The sequence below is a fragment of the Rhinoderma darwinii genome, chromosome 3, assembly GCF_050947455.1.
Source record: "Rhinoderma darwinii isolate aRhiDar2 chromosome 3, aRhiDar2.hap1, whole genome shotgun sequence".
NCBI classification, from domain to species: domain Eukaryota; kingdom Metazoa; phylum Chordata; class Amphibia; order Anura; family Rhinodermatidae; genus Rhinoderma; species Rhinoderma darwinii.
In genome coordinates this window covers 27396244-27414172 of record NC_134689.1, presented here as the reverse complement: position 1 = coordinate 27414172, position 17929 = coordinate 27396244, and the positions used below count along the sequence as shown (strand labels likewise).

The following is a 17929-nucleotide window of genomic DNA, read 5'->3' as shown; positions in this document are numbered from 1 at the left end:
GATGTCATATGGTACCATCACCATACATTGGAAATATAATATACTGTACAATACCTAAGTAGAAGTGTCACACAATGTCTAAGTAAATACCACCATACAGTACCCAAATAATACCAACATACACTGACCGAAGAACATCTCCATGCATAAAGTAATTAATAACAGTGCTATACAATGTCTAAATGATACTGCCATACAATTAATATTAGGATACATGGTGTTCAGATTAAGAAGCAGGTGCAAAGTCACCTGAGGCGCCCACTTCAGCAGGGAAAGGCTGATGGACCCTTTGCAACTTCACGGGTTGCACACCCATTATTTGTTGAGTCCCATATCTAGCTGCTGGGACTGAAAGCTTGAATCTGTATGAATTTCCATATAGTCAATATTTAAAGGGATTGTCTCATTATGACAACCCAAGTCAATCTGGCGATCGGCTGATTGCTGTGGGTCCAGCCTCAGAAATGCTGCAGGGCAAATGTAGTATTACAGGGCAGCCATTCAAATATTTGGCTGTCCAGGTTGGGCCTACCAGAGTGAGAATCGCTGCTTGGCTAATAGAAGGGATCCGAACTGGGCAACCCCCTCTATGAGATCTGTATGTGAAAATAAGTTATCTTGTAGGGCTTGTATTGAAATGCATTAAATATATACATAATTGTTTGCATTATTATCTCAATGGCTCCATATCTATAAAGGTACAGAAACAAGTACTACAACTGTACCATACAAGATATAGGAAAACATGATAAAATCTGGAATATTAATCACCACCCATGCCATTCATGATAACTGTGTATTGTGCTTTTAGAAAATGATTTGCATAGTTGTTTAGGAATTCTTAAGATGTTGCTCCTCATTCTCTTCTACTGCAAATAAGATTCAGTTATGTTTGGCCATGACCATTATAAAATAGACCGCCTCTTGATATGTATCCAGGTATTGCCTATGTTAGGATAGATCAGGGTAGGCAACCTTTGAGTGATAGAGATCTACTGTTGTAGCTTGGGAGGGTCTTGAGATCTACTAGGTACGGAGTTATAACGGGACCATGGGGGGGGGGGATGGTGTGTAAGTTTCCACAGGTAGTTGTATGAAGATAATGTCAACTGAATAGCCTGATAGCAATCCTAAATGAAAACTTTTTTATTTTAGAAAGTAAATAATATTATTTAAAATTTTTCAAATAAAATTTTTTGAATTTTTGAAATGTGTTAATGATTAGTTTTAGGCCAAGAAGAAGAATAAATAAATGAGAAAGACAATAAAAAAAATATTTTTTATATTAAGGGAAAAATTTATCCATGCATCTTTTATCAGTTGTGAAATAATGTCATCTGACATATTTTCAACTCTTCTTGTTACCGTTCTGGCAGAAAGATGAGGGGAATTTATCGCAGATACTATTTCAGATTTATTTTTGAAAAGATCAAATAGTGAATATGCATCTTCTAAAAAGGCCTCCTTAATCATTTCTCCATCTTTGAAAGTTTTTTTAGTCTTTGCTATCAGCTGTGACATATGATAAGAGGCGAGAGCTGCTGCTGTGCGTTTCTCAACAGGCCGTGTAAAACATTTATTCTGCGCAGAAAACTGATATTTTAATTGCTGCACTTTTTGCCTTCTTACGTCTTAGTTGGAAAGTCATGAATTTTGGAATGATTTGTTTTTCCAGGAGAAAGCAATGTCAGTTTTGCACAATAAACACACTGGCCCACGTTTACTAATGCTGTCTAATTGTAATACAGTGTAAACTTAGACTAGGCAGTCACAAAATGCGACAAATTTATCACAGTGGTGCATCTTGTATGATAATTTTGGCACATCTTGCACGACCTGATAGACACTTTTCTCTTCCTTTTAACTCTTTTGATTTGGCACATTTTGTCTACACATTCTAGATTCAGACTCAGAAGTAAATCTACCCCGCTGTTTTACTAATAACTTCAGTAAGAAAATAATCATCTTCCCATTCACTATGAAAATAATTGTTTTTGGGCTTCGTACCAGGAGCCTTTTTTTTGTTGTCTAAGGGTATGTTCACACGAGGTCATTACGTCTGTAATTGACGGACGTATTTCGGCCGCAAGTACCGGACCGAACACAGTGCAGGGAGCCGGGCTCCTAGCATCATAGTTATGTACGACGCTAGGAGTCCCTGCCTCGCTGCCGGACAACTGTCCCGTACTGTAATCATGTTTTCAGTACGGGACAGTAGTTCCATGGAGAGGAAGGGACTCCTAGCATCGTACATAACTATGATGCTAGGAGCCCGGCTCCCTGCACTGTGTTCGGTCCGGTACTTGCGGCCGAAATACGTCTGTCAATTACGGACGTAATGACCTCGTGTGAACATACCCTAACAGTCTTTCAGTAAGCTAGTGAAACTAGAAAGCCACAAACTGTATGAATAGAAATGTACTTGTTTCCTGCTGAATCGCTGTAACTCCCAAAACCTGTTTAAATAAAACATGCTCAGTAAGGGTAGGGCCACACGGAGCGGCCCTGACACGGTCGCAACGCGGCTAACAATCGCGCCGGCACCATGTTCGGTGCAGCTGTCAAACAGCCTTTTAGTGGCTGCATGTTAACGCGGGTAAACCGTCACTTTATCTGCAAAATCGTGCGGCCATGAATTAATACACCCTTTATGGCCGCACGATTTTGCAAATTACAAAAATGTACCCCCTATTCATTCTCTATGGCAGCGCCTGAGAAAGCCGAACACTGCACTCGGCTATTTCCGGCGCTCCCATAGAGAATTAATGGAGCGGCAGTGCGCATGCGCATGTAACCGGAATACCCCTTAATGAGGTATTTGACAGCCGCTCCTACATAGTGCCATCGCGGTTGTTGGCCGCGTTGCGACCGTGTCAGGCCCACTCCGTGTGGCCGTACCCTAACTGGACAAGCTGATTGTATTTTGAAAAAAATATGTATTCTTTTTTTTTAGCCCCTTAACCCCTAACAAAGGCCCCCAGGTCTGCCTGTAGTGGATGCCTGCTAAGCCATGCCTGAGGCATGACCTAGCAGGTGCTTGGCAGTTTTACACTGACAGGCAATAATATGCTGCAATACAGAAGTATTGCAGTGTATTATAAAAGCGATCAGAAGATCGCATAGTGAAATCACCTAGTGGGACTAAAAATAAAGTTATCAAAAAGTTTAATAAAGTTAATAATAAATAAATAAAAATCCCAAATAAAAAAAATAAAAAACCCACTTTTTCACTTTAATATGAAAAAAATAAAAAAATTAAAACATGACACATATTTGGTATCGCCGCGTCCGTAACGACCCCACCTATAAAGCAATTACGTTATTTAATCCGCAAAAAACAATGCCAGAATTGCTGTTTTCTGTTCATCCTGCCTTCAAAAGACTTGATAAAAAGTGATCAAAAAGTCGCACGTACTCCAAAATAGTACCATTAAAAGCTAGAAGTCGTCCCGCAAAAAGCATGCCCTCATACAGCTGCATAGGCGTAAAAATAAAACAATTATGGCTCTTAAAACATGGCGACACAAAAACAAATAATTTAGAAAAAAAAGTGTTTTTACTCTGTAAAAGTAGCAAAACCTACAAAATCTATATAAATTTGGTATCATCACAATCGTAATGACCCACTGAATAAAGTTATTATGTTATTTATACCACACAGTAAACGGCTTAAATCTATGTAGACGCAAAAATTTTAAAAGTTATAGCTCTTGGAATGCGACGATGGAAAACCGCAAAAAATAGCCTGGTCATTAAGGTTTAAAATAGGCTGGCCATTAAGGGGTTAAATAACTTTTTATACACCACCAAAAAAAGGCCTACTCAGACAGAAAACAATGAGCTAGTCTAGTGCGAGAAACAATTTGTCTCTCTTACGTTGTGAAAAGCGTTTACAAGCCTACTATGCCAGCTAAGAAAAAGGGAGGAACTGGGGTCATTCATGTAGATGCTGTTTTGTTATAAAAAATAAAAAAAACACAGGGAAAAAATGTCCAGAATGTACAAAAGAGTAGTAGTTTTGTTGCCAGAGCATTCTGTTAAATAGATTTGCCCCCCACAGTGCAGTACTGCATTGTTGACAAAAGCTTCGCAATCTACTCGGCACCTGTCATTGATCGACAGGTTGCCAACCACTGGGATAGAAGATATACTTTTTGAATTTTGTGAAAAATTACACCTCATTGGAATAACTCACCAGGGGCGTAGCTAGGGGAAGCAGGCGGGGCATGTGCCCCGGGCACACCTAAGATTGAAGGTGGGGGGGCGCCAGGGCCGCACCATCCATGACGGCGGCCTGCTGCCTCTCTGAGGGGGCGGCAGCGCCACTGAAACCAGTCGCCGCCACCCCCTCCTGCACTATAGGCGATGAATGGCTAGGTACGTTCCTTGCTCTGCAATTCAGCGCCTTTCAGTGACTCAAGAGGTGCGATTGCGTCTATGAAAGGCGCTAATTTTCAGCACAGAATGACTTGCCCTGTCAACCAGCCTTTCAACGATGCAAGCGTCGCGATTACGTCATCGCGCCACTTGCGTTATTCAACCCCAGCAGACCTGCTCAGAAGAGAGCAGGTCCGCATTGCCACCGGACGGTGCAGGAATGGGATTAAGGTGAATATGTAAAGTTTCTTATTTTAAAAAAAATGTGAGTGACATTATCTACAGGGGGGCTCTAGCTACAGGAGTCAGCTCTATCTACAGGAGGGGTCTATATACAGGGGTGGGCTATATGTGGAGCACTATAGGGGGAGCTATATGTGAGGCACTATATACAAGGGTGGCTATATACTACAGCCGTTGTTTGCTACATTAGTGCATCCTTGCACTCACTCCATATACTGCAGTCACTCTTCTCTACTAATCACATCCTGCGAGCTAACACTGGCTATTTTTAAACATATGTGTTGTATGTTCTAATTGGTATCTTTTTTTAGCTAAGCAAATAAAAGTTACATTTTAGTTTAATTCCAAATATTTATTTGATAGCTGGGAACTAGGGTGTTTTGTGTGCCCCGACACAATAGTCTCTCCTTGAATGTTTATTGCCCGCCAGCTATCAGGGTCATTCTATAGTCTCTGTATTTATGTACTGAGCTTGGTTCTGGGGTTGTATATCTGTACTGAGCTTGGTTCTGGTACTGTGTGTGTATATATATATTGAGCTTGGTTCTTGTGCTGTATTTATGTACTGAGCTTTGTTCTGGTACTGTATATATGTATTAAGCTTGGTTCTGATGCCATATATATGTACTGAGCTTAGTTCTGGTGCTGTATATATGTATTGAGCTTTGTTCTAGTACTGTATATATGTATTGAGCTTGGTTCTGATGCTGTATATATGTACTGAGCTTGGTTCTTGCACTGTATATATGCACTGAGCTTGGTTATGGCTCTTTATATATGTACTGAGCTTGGTTCTGGCACTGTATATATGTACTGAGCTTTGTTCTGACACTGTATATATCTAATGAGCTTTGATCTGGTGCTGTATATATGTACTGAGCTTGGTTCTGGCACTGTATATACGTACTGATCTTGGTTCTGATGCTGTTTATATGCACTGAGCTTGGTTCTGGCACTGTATATATATATGTACTGAGCTTTGTTCTGGTGCTGTATTTATGTACTGAGCTTGGTTCTGGCACTGTATATAAGTACTGATCTTTGTTCTGATGCTGTATATATATATGTACTGAGCTTGGTTCTGGTGTTGTATATATGTAATGAGCTTGGTTCTGGTGCTGTATATATGTAATGAGCTTTGTTCTGGTGTTGTAAATATGTAATGTGCTTGTTCTGGTACTGTATATATGCAATGAGCTTTGTTCTGGTGCTGTATATATGTAATTATATGTAATGAGCTTGTTCTGGTGTTGTATTTATCTACTGAGCTTTGTTCTGGTGTTGTATATATGTACTGAGCTTTGTTCTGGTGCTGTATTTATGTACTGAGCTTGGTTCTGACACTGTATATATGTGCTGATCTTGGTTCTGATACTGCATATATGCACTGAGCTTGGTTCTGGTGTTGTATATATGTAATGAGCTTCGTTTTGGTGTTGTATATATGTAATGAGCTTGGTTCTGGTGCTGTATACATGTAATGAGCTTTGCTCTGGTGTTGTATATATGTAATGAGCTTGGTTCTGGTATTGTATATTGCTTGTAAAATGTACAACTGGCTTTATGCTCAAATTACATTAAAAAAAATGTGGAAAAAAAATGACACCTCATTGGTAGAGAAAACAAACATGGCGACGGGGAAGGAGATGTCTGGAAAGAGGTTGGGGGGGGGGGGGGGGGCGCCAAGCTGATCAAAATTGTAATGTCGGTGCAATTTGTATGAAGACATTAATATTTGAAGAACGGAGCTACACTGGTGACTAACCTTAAATTGCTGATCCAGTATCTCACCGAGATTTATTTTGTAATTAAGACTAGTTAAAGAAGACTGGCCAACATTTAATACCAACATTTTTTACTTGAAAGGAAGGAGCTTTAACTAGCTAGGGCAAAAGACTAACCTCTATATGACTTATTTAAAGAGTCTCATATCTATCTATCTATCTATCTATCTATCTATCTATCTATCTATCTATCTATCTATCTATCTATCTATCTATCTATCTATCTATCTATCTATCTATCTATCTATCTATCTATCTATCTGTCTATCTGTCTGTCTGTCTGTCTGTCTATCTACACGCCTCCTGAGGATTACGAAGAGAAACGCGTGTTGAGGCGCAGTACACGCTTAAATAAATATCTTCTAAGGATAAGTAAGTCTTATTAGTATGGATGCTGTTATACTTATATAAAAAACATTTAATCAGCAGATTACGTCTAATACATGAGGGCATATATTGAAATAGCGATACATTCATCCTTGCAGTTTATTGAGTATTTATTGTATGCAGGGATTTTACTTTTTCCTATACCACATATGGTTGGTTGTTCAGCATAAAGGAATACTTAAATCTTGTTTGCATTTGGACATAAACCTATTCTTCCACCACAATAAATTAATTTCATGTTATAGATAATACTATATATAGACTTACCTTAGTCCAGTAAAAAAATAAGCGATGCAAATTGTTGATACCATTGTTTTTTATATATTCTGGTCAAGTGTTTATTTTCATAGTATGTAAACATTTATGCTTTTAATATGAGAATCAAATAAAGTATTTATACAATTTTAACTATATGGCTATCATTTTGGTTTCAAGCTCCTAATTTGTCTGGTTTTTGGTGTACTATCTATCTAAGTCAGGCTTGAGAAAGGCTCAGGTTGTGTGAGCCGAAACGTCGCACTTTTGGGGTCAATAAAGCACCCACATTTTTCACCATAAGCCTTTGTGAGTGCTGCCTATTTACTGCTTTCTATCTATCTATCTATCTATCTATCTATCTATCTATCTATCTATCTATCTATCTATCTATCTATCTATCTATCTATCTATCTATCTCTCTCTCTCTCTCTCTCTCTATCTATCTATCTATCTATCTATCTCATATCTATCTATCTATCTATCTATCTATCTATCTATCTATCTATCTATCTATCTATCTATCTATCTATCTATCTATCTATCTATCTATCTATCTATCTATCTATCTATCTATCTATCTCATATCTATCTATCTATCTCATATCTATCTATCTATCTATCTCATATCTATCTATCTATCTATCTATCTATCTATCTATCTATCTATCTATCTATCTATCTATCTATCTATCTATCTATCTATCTATCTATCTATCTATCTATCTATCTATCTATCTATCTATCTATCTATCTATCTATCGAAAAATTTAAAAAAGAGCCACACCAGCAAGTAAGATAAATTGCCTTTTAAAGGTTATGTGTGTGCAAGCATCTAGACTATGACCAATAGTCCAATGCATTTAGGGTTTCAAAGAATAAGCAGCACTCCACGTCTTGGTATAAAAAAAAGTGAAAAAAGCTTTTATTCACCCATATGGCAAAGTGCAACGTTTCAGTCCCAATCCAGACCTTTCACAAGCAGTTCCAACAATGTGTAACATGAGGTTTAAATAGGGTTTTCCATAAGATCACATAATTACATTCGTTAAGTGAATAACATCATAAATAGACTTTTATATAAAATATAAGAGACATGTAGCATACATCTCTGTAGTGGAAAAAAAAGTGCCAAGTGCATCGTGACAAACATTTAAGAGCTAGTGCTATCTATCTATCTATCTATCTATCTATCTATCTATCTATCTATCTATCTATCTATCTATCTATCTATCTATCTATCTATCTATCTATCTATCTATCTATCTATCTATCTATCTATCTATCTATCTATCTATCTATCTATCTATCTATCTATCTATCTATCTATCTATCTATCTATCTATCTATCTATCTGTCTATCATCTATCTGTCTGTCTATCTATCTATCTATCTATCTATCTATCTATCTATCTATCTATCTATCTATCTATCTATCTATCTATCTATCTATCTATCTATCTATCTATCTATCTATCTATCTATCTACTATTTGCATAGAAGGCTATTTTTTCTGAATCTGTATGGGAAATTTTATAAATGTATTTGTTCCCCCCCGACCAGATCTCTTTAACTCTGCAATTATACTTATACTGATGTTATTATTAGATTAAAACACTGATTGGACATATCCCAGATTGCCTTCAGGTAGACCGCCAGTGACTACATAAAACCGTCGGCATCACATTTTACAACTTGATTTATAATTTGTTTTTGTAATAATCCGATACCTGCCACTAAGTATACGACATACAATGCATAATATTAGGGATTCTTTCACAGAGGATTATGGGCCATGAGTCTTTAAAAAAATCTGTTAATTGGGACCATCACAATCTTTTTCTCCAACCAAATATAATGAAGAGCTTACAACCTAAACAGACATATATATATATATATATATATATATATATATATATATATATAGATATACAGATATATGCGAATCTATATATCTATCTATCTATCAATCTATCTACATATATGTAAATATATATGTGTGTGTATGTATATATATATATATATATATATATATATATATATGAAAATGAGAAACTCACCATTTCTGACACTAATGCAGATGATCAGGGCCAGTACAGCTGTCCCCATATTGTTGTCTCCAGTAATAGGTTAGCCGCAGTCGTCCTGTGCACTGTAGATAGTCAGGTTAACATGAAGACAGTCCCGGCTTTGACGTAAGATTGCAGTGACTAGTCTGAAAAGCACAATTATAATTTGTCCTGGAACTTCTGTTTTCTATATTGCTCACCACAGATGTGGAAATAGTGTCTCTAAATTCGCAAGGTAGCTTCTGAGAAGAAGGATGTCGAGAGCAGAGAGCACATTAAATTACAGAGCAAACATTGCACTTTTAGGCTATTTGTCCAATAGGCACCTGTTACTCCTTAGTGAATAAGACATATCTGACAATAGTTAATACACAAATAAACCTATATTATATTTTCACCAAATGTGATAAATTTTTACAATCGGCAAATTTGAAAAGTTTAGGCCACATTTCTTAAGGTTTAGACCACATTTCTTAAATGGTGTAAGAGAAAATGCTGCATATTTATGTCACCTTTTATTGCATTAAGCGCAAATCTTGCCAACTACCCTCTCTACATTGACTGGCATGAATTAAGCGATTCTTAGAAATGTGGGTCTATTTCTAGAGTATTGTTTTTCCCAACAGAAATTTGCCATTTTGAAAATACTATCACTATAGCTACGCTGTGTTCACATCTGCGTTCATATTTCCATTATTCTGTTCATCATGGGAACAGATTTATGAAAATAATAGAAGTGTCGGATCCGTCAAATGACGAACACCAACGGCACCCAATGGGAGCCATCGACTTTAATGGGTTATGCCGGGTTTCCGCCATGGTGTTCATCGTTTTACAGGACAAAATAGTGCAGCAGATGGTGCTTTTTTTGCAGATGTGAACACAACCTTAGACTTTTTTATTGCATGGGGCAAGTAATACATACAAATCTCTGCATGCTGATATATGTACATGGATTTGTAATTCTTCAGTGGTCCAGTTATTAGCTTAACCTTCCCCAGCATTGCTACTTCTTCATATGGCGACCCTGCTCTCCTTTATCGTGCAAAGGGAATCTGCTACCAAAATAGTATGTACACCTGTTATTATTAACCCCTTAAGGACACAGCCTGTTTTCACCTAATGGACCAGGTCATTTTTTTCAAATCTGACATGTGTCACTTTATATGATAATAACTTTGGAATGCTTTTGTTTTTTTCAAGTGATTCTGAGATTGTTCTCTCGTGACACATTGTACTTTTAGTTAGTGGTAAAGTACATTATTTGTGAAAAATACAAAAGTTTAGAGAAAATTTGCAAAAATTAGCAGTTTTCCAAATTTAAATGTATCTACTTGTGAAACAGATAGTAATACCACACAAAATAGTTACTAGTTTACATTTCCCATATGTCTACTTTAGATTGGCATCGGTTTTTTTGAACATTCTTTTATTTTTCTAGGATGTTACAAGGTTTAGAACTTTAGCAGCAATTCCTCACATTTTCAAGAAAATTTCAAAACGCTATTTTTTCAGGGACCAGTTCAGTTCTGAAGTGACTTTGAGGGCCTTATATATTAGAAACCCCCTATAAAACACCCCATTTTAAAAACTGCCTCAATGCTGTGAAATTAAAAATTACTTTTCTTCTGATAAAACGTGGAAATGTTCAATTTTTACAAGAAAAAGCACCCCAACATTTGAAAAGCAATTTCTCCCAATTACTGCAATACCCCATATGGGGTCACAAACTGCTGTTTGGACATACTGCAGGGCTCAGAAAGGCAGGAGCGCTTTTAGGCATGCAGATTTTGCTGGCTTGGTTTTTAGGCGCAATGTTGCATTTGCAAAACCCTAAGGTACCAAAGTACAGTGGTAGCCCCCAAGAAGTGACCCCATTTTAGAAACTACACCCCTCAAGGCATTTATCATTTGCCTGGACATATGACAGGGCTTAGAAGTGAAGAGCAATATGCGCATTTGAGGTCCATTTTGGTGATTTTCACACCATTGGCCCACAATTGCAGGGCTCTGAGATCAAATAGTAAAACAAACCCCCAAGTAGTGACCCCTATTTTGGAAACTACACCCCTTAAGGCATTTTAAGGGGTGTACTGAGCATTTTGACCCCACAGGTGTTTTTTCATTAGAAATTAATGCGCAGCGGATGGTGCTAATGAAAAATTGCAATTTTCCGCTGATATGCCATTTTACCACACAATATGTTGTGCCCAGTTTGTGCCACCGAAGACAAATACTTCATAAGATTTTAAGCTCAGAAGTGAGGGAGCGACATTTTGCTTTTGGAGCGCAGATTTTGCTTGGTAGTAGTTCTGTTTGGTATTTTGCTGGTATTTCAGTTTATAATGTGGGGGCATATGTAAACTGTGAGGGGTAAATCAGGGTATAATAAGAGGGTATAATAATGAGGTAAATAAATAATAATCCGCAGATATGTGGCCGGTGTCGCACTGATAAATGGCGCCCGATCTTTGGACACTCTGCACATTTTGCATCGCCATATTCTGAAAGCTAGAACTTTTTTATTTTTTCTCCACCGGAGCCGTGTGAGGGCTTATTTGTTGCGGGACAATCTGTAGTTTCTATTGGTACCATTTTGGGGTACACGCAATTTTGTGATCACTTTTTATTCAGTTTTTTTTCAAGCAAGGTGACCAAAAACCATCAATTCTGTTATGTTTTTTTTTTTTTTTTTACGGTGTTCATCGTGGCCTATAAATGACAATTTTACTTTATTCTGCGGGTCGATACGATTACGGCAATACCAATTGTATATAGGTTTTTACGTTTTGCAGCGTTTGCACAATAAAATCACTTTTTTTTTTACATTTTATTTATTTCTTGTGTCGCCATATGCTGAGAGCCATAACTTTTTTATTTGTCAGTCAAAAAAGCTGTGTAAGGGCTTGTTTTTTGTGGGACTGGTTGTAGTTGTGAGGGTATGTTCACATGCACTGTTTTCAGACGTAATTCGGGTGTTTTAAGCCTCGAATTACGCCTGAAAAAACGGCTCCATTACGCCTTCAAACATCTGCCCATTGCGTTCAATGGGTTTTACGGTGTTCTGTTCCCACGAGGTGTTATTTTACACGTCACTGTCAAACTACGGCGCGTAAAAATACGCCCGCGAAAAAGAAGTGCATGTCACTTCTTGGGACGTTTTTGGAGCCGTTTTTCATTGACTCCATTGAAAAACAGCTCCAATAACGTCCGTAAAATATGCCGCAAAAAACGCGAGTTGCTACAAAAACGTCTGAAAATCAGGAGCTGTTTTCGCCTGAAAACAGCTCCGTATTTTCAGACGTATTTTGCTAAGCCTTGTGAACATACCCTTATTGGTACCGTTTTGGGGTACATGCGACCTTTTGATCACTTTATATTCCATGTTTTGGGAGGGGTGGTGATAAAAATTCTGGCATTCTTTTTTACATATTTTTTTTGCGGTGTTAACCGTGCAGGAAAAATAATATTACAGTTTTATAGTTTGGGTCATTACGGACGCGGCAATACCAAATATGTGTACCTTTTTTAACGTGTTCATTTTTTTCCTATAATAAAAGACTTATTATAGGAAAAAAGGCAGTGTTTGTTTCTATTAACTTGAAACTTTTATTTTTACACTTTTTTCAACTTTTTTTTTGGGGGACTTGAGGGCCTGCACCTCTGATCTTTACTCTAATGCATTGCACTACTCACGTAGTGCAATTCATTAGAGCTGTCAGTCGTTCACTGACAGAAGCTTACTAGGTCCCTTCTCTGGATGGGGCCTAATAGGCTATTGTACGTGGCAGACCAGGAAGCCATTGTTAGGCCTCCAGTTGCCATAGTAACGATCGGCAGCTTGACGTTCACATCGTGTCGATCGCTACAAACCTCTAAGATGCCGCGATCGCTTTTGATCGCGGCATCTAAGGGGTTAATGGCAGGGATCGGAGCTAGCTCCGTTCTCTGCCGTTACAGCACGGTGTCAGCTGTAACATTGGCGGCTGATGTCGCAGGCTCAGCTTCTGAGCCTGCTCTGCACCATCTTTCTTTAGCCTCCGGGCGGGACCAGCAGGCTTCCATACTTGGCAGACGGGAGACCATTGTTAGGCCTCCGGTCCGCCAGAAGAGCCATCGGAACCACGCGATCTGCTTTTGAGCGCTGTATCTAAGGAGTTAATCGGGCGGATCGGAGGCTAGCTCCGGTACTGGGCATGCAACAGGGTGTCAGGTGCAATATACACCTGACACTCACTGGCGATGGTGCTGGCTCAGCTTCCATACATTGGATGTAGTTAAGGGGTTAATGATTTAATGTTACTAGTAGAGATAACAATGTTGATCATGGTGTACTGCAAGCAGCATTTTATAGAACAGGAGGAGCTAAGCAGATTGAAAGATAGATTTGTGGGAAAACCCAGCTCATTTTGGAGGCGTTCCTAATCGGTGATTGAAATCTTTCCCATATGAGTGTGTATACAGAGATAGCTGTCAATCACTGAGTAGGACCGCCCACTGGATTCCAAAGTCCAATCCTCAGAATGAAAGAGCTCCTTCACAGTTAGGGCATGCCCAGACGTGGCAGATTTCTTCCGCCACTGTCCGCATCAATGCCGCACAGAACCTGCGTTGCAGATTCTGTTGCGGCTTTGCCTAAAATGGGCATTAAATTGATGCGGACTAGCCATTGCGTATTGAGGGGAAGAGGGCTTCCCTTCTCTCTATCAGTCCAGGATAGAGAGAAGGGACAGCCCTTTCCCTAGTAAAAGTAACAGAAATTCATACTTACCCGGCCGTTGTCTTGGTGACGCGTCCCTCTTTCGCCATCCAGCCCGACCTCCCTGGATGACGCGGCAGTCCATGTGACCGCTGCAGCCTGTGATTGGCTGCAGCCGTCACTTGGACTGAAACGTCATCCTGGGAGGCCGGACTGGAGGAAGAAGCAGGGAGTTCTCGGTAAGTAGGAACTTCTATTTTTTTACAGGTTGATGTATCTTGTGATCGGAAGTCACTGTCCAGGGTGCTGAAACAGTTACTGCCGATCGCTTAACTCTTTCAGCACCCTGGACAGTGACTATTTACTGACGTCGCCTAGCAACGCTCCCGTAATTATGGGTGCACACACGTAGTCACCCATAATTATGGATGCACACACGTAGTCACCCGTAATTACGGGAGCCACATTGACTTCCTCAGTCTGGCTGTAGACCTAGAAATACATAGGTCCAGCCAGAATGAATAAATGTCATGTTAGTAAAACCAATACGCTCCGCAAGCACACATAACATCTACATAACATCTGCAGACTTCATTGCGGAATTTTGAATCTCCATTGAAGTCAATGGAGAAATTCCGCAATGAGTCCGCAACAAGTCCGCTACACGTCCGCAACAACCATTGTATGCTGCGGACACCAAATTCTGCGCCGCAGCCTATGCTACGGAGCGGAATTGTCCGCAACGTGTAAACGAACACAACTAAAAAGCTGTGGAAGGCAATGGAGAAATGTGTACGCTGCGGATTTCCGCTGCGGACTGTCCGCAGCGGAATTCCAGAGCGATTACGCTACGTGTGGTCATGCCCTTATTCCCTTGTCCCACGTAGGGCAGAGAAATTTCCATATGGGCTTCTGCCCTTTAGTTTTCAGGATCGTCTGGGGCCCCAGAGGCCAGACCTCCCACGATCATTAAGTGATGGCATATCCTAGCGATATACCATAATGTCTTAAGATGCGAATACCCCTTTAAAGTGAATCCTACATGCTTTTATGAGAACTATAAGGTAATTTAGAATAATGATCTGTGTGTATTCTGAAAACTTTTTGTTATTGACATTACATCCATTTAACAACAACACATTTAGATGTCACAAAAGTGGAGTATAAATCTCTGCATTTTCCCAAATACGTTAATGCATGAATTTGTATGGAGTGAAGTGCCCTTATTAGCGTACAAACACATTTTTGTCAATTTATGTTCCTGACGGATTGACGTGCCCCAGGGACTTCTAGAAAACCATTTTGTTACTCATGCTTTATGCTGCTTTATACAACTAAAACTCATTGTACTTAAAAGGTACATCATGTACTTTATTATAAAACTTTGCTCAACAGAATAATTCCTTTAAAGTGACAAGCATCTTCATGCAGACATACAAAAACATTGTACAATGTGTAACCGTGACAACAAAGAGTGACGCAAATAATCATTATTATAAAGCTAGAATAGTTTGAAGTTCATATACAAAATATACAAAGGTTATGCAGAGTACAGTATAAATATAATTTTGCTTTATGTTTGTTTTTTGTTTTTTAACTTTTTTTCTAATACTTTATATTTAGCCAGAAATTAGTTATTTTCCAAATTGCCCTGATTATAGTTTTCCAAATAATTGCATACGTGTATTATGGCCTGTTCACATCTGCGATGGAGGCCCAGTTAAGGGTCTCTGTCACAGATTCGGACGAAAACACCGGATACCATGGACACTATGACAGAATCCATTAAAGTCAATGGGTACCGTCAGGCGTCAGTTATGTCCGTCATGCTAAGGAACTAGAGCTCCCAGTATTTTCGTTGTTCTGCTCCTCTGCTGGTGTAGAACAACGGAAACACCGACGCAGATGTGAACAGGTCCTTAGGGAGACACCACATGTACATAATATAGAATACTTTCAAATTCTTAATAAATTTAGATGACATTTTTTGTATACAAACCCCATTTATATAACACTGTGCCAGTGCACATGTGTAATAATGATAATGGTGTTCTTTAAGGAGGATCTGTCAGCTCTCCTGACATTTCTCTTTTAGTTATATTCCCTATAAAAAAAACAATTCTGAAGAAACTTTTCTTTATAATTGCATGGGCTGCCCTCTGTTATTCTTCATGGAAATGCATAAATAAATTGATAACTTGGTGTTACCGTTCCCCTTGTCAATGGGGCGTGTCCCAACACTGTGTGATACTGTCCAATCAGTGAACAGAGGAACGGCATAATGTGCAGATCTTAGAAAAGATGCTTTAGAATTGTTATTTCATGGGGAATATAAGCATTTTCCAAATATTGACTTGTTAGTAGAGCTGACAGTTGCTTTTTAATTAAGAAAATTCTATTATGGGAGGTTTATTTTTTAAATAATATTTTCTATTTTAAAAGAAAGCCTATCCCATGGAAAAATACAGTACTTTATATTGTGCCGATGATTAGACCATTATTATGAGATATACTGTATTAAAAATGTCAATACTAATACTACATTGGCTTAAGAAAATTGCCACTCATGTCCTCATGACAACACTTCCTGCCTGTGCTCTGGCCTTATTAAGCGTTATTATAGAAACATTGAAATAAAATCACCAGCCACATTAGTATATGTCCACACGTGGTATTTTCAATGCGTTTTGACTGTGTTATTTGCATTTTCATGTCGTTTTCCTGTCATTTAAAAAAATTAAAAATACACCCACAACAAAATACACAGCAAAAAACGACAAGGAAATACATTAAAAACGATACGTATCCAGTACATACACCCATTCAAGCCAGTAAGGATGTACACATTGATGTGGATGATGATTCCGTTACCGTCCAACTTGTGCCAGTTTCTGATACATTTGTTTGAACCAGAAGTGGATACAAAAGAGAGGAGACGTATCAGTCTTTCCTTAAGGCCTTGTTCACACGGTGCTCAAAAACCCCGAAGTGTAAACGTGTAAAAAACTCCTTCGCTTTTGTAAAGTGCTTTTTAAAATACAGGCGTTTTTGACGCGTTCTGTGTGCGTTTTTGGCGCGTTTCTTTGGCACGTAATTAGCACTCCCGTTGACTACAGGAATTAGGAACATTTTCTGCTTTTTTTACACAACGCGTTTTTTAAACACGCACGTGTAAAAAGAGCCACGTCGTATGTACCACAATTCGCTTTCACATTGATGTCAATGGGAAGCTTAAAGCATGCATTTTTGACACGTTTTTCTGGCGCTGAAAATATGTCAAAAGCGCGTCGACTACACGCCATGTGAACAAGGTCTAATAATTTTTTTTTTATCCATTCAAGTGTTTGGCTCAAAAAATGCATTAAAAAACTACCACAAAAACTTCATGTTTAAATCCAGCCTTAGGGTATGTTCACACAACGTTTTATGCGGATTTCAGCGTGTATTCTACTTTAAAATCCACGTAAAATTTACTCACTAACTGCCTCCTATTTCAATTAGTGGCACATAAACTGGATATCTGCATCAAACATTTGCGAGTAATGCGCTCCTTTGAATTCCGCGTCAAATTTTTCATCCATTATATTTTGACGTGTGAGCATAGCCTTAGGCCACTTTCACATGGCAGTTTTTTCGTCAGTATTTTGCTTCAGTACTTGTAAGCCATAACTAGGAGTGGGTACAAAACACAGAAGAAGTGGAAATCTTTGTATTATACTTTTTCTTTGTGTAGGTTCCACTCCTAGTTTTGGCTTCCAAATACTGACCTATATACTGCCGTGTGAAAGGGCCTTACTTTTTTGGAGAACATCAAAACATATTTTCCCTATAACTTTCCCCTAAGATTTGCTAAATCTCACCCATTATTACTTTTTGATTATACGAGTAACTAGATTATAAGCCATGGCCGAAATAAGGATATTGGAATACTTTTATTATTTATTTTTTATTAACCATTTACATTTTTATGTATGTGCAATTAAATGTTAGGCTGCGTTCACATCTGCGTCAGGGCTCCGTTCCGACGTTCCGTCTGAGCTTTCTGTCGGAACGGAGCCCTGACTGACACAAACGGAAACCAGAGGTTTCCGTTTCCATCACCATTGATTTCAATG

General features: G+C 38.6%; 1 protein-coding gene across 1 annotated transcript in view; it reads right to left on the bottom strand.

Annotated features, from left to right (window-relative positions):
- Nucleotides 1-9303, bottom strand: part of CSF1R (colony stimulating factor 1 receptor) — a 58459-nt gene extending 49156 nt beyond the window's left edge. Inside the window, exon 1 of the mRNA XM_075856187.1 lies at nucleotides 9107-9303. Coding sequence (XP_075712302.1) covers nucleotides 9107-9155 — 49 coding nt within the window. The 5' untranslated portion in view covers nucleotides 9156-9303. The remainder of the gene's footprint in view (nucleotides 1-9106) is intronic.
- Nucleotides 9304-17929: the final 8626 nt, after the last annotated feature.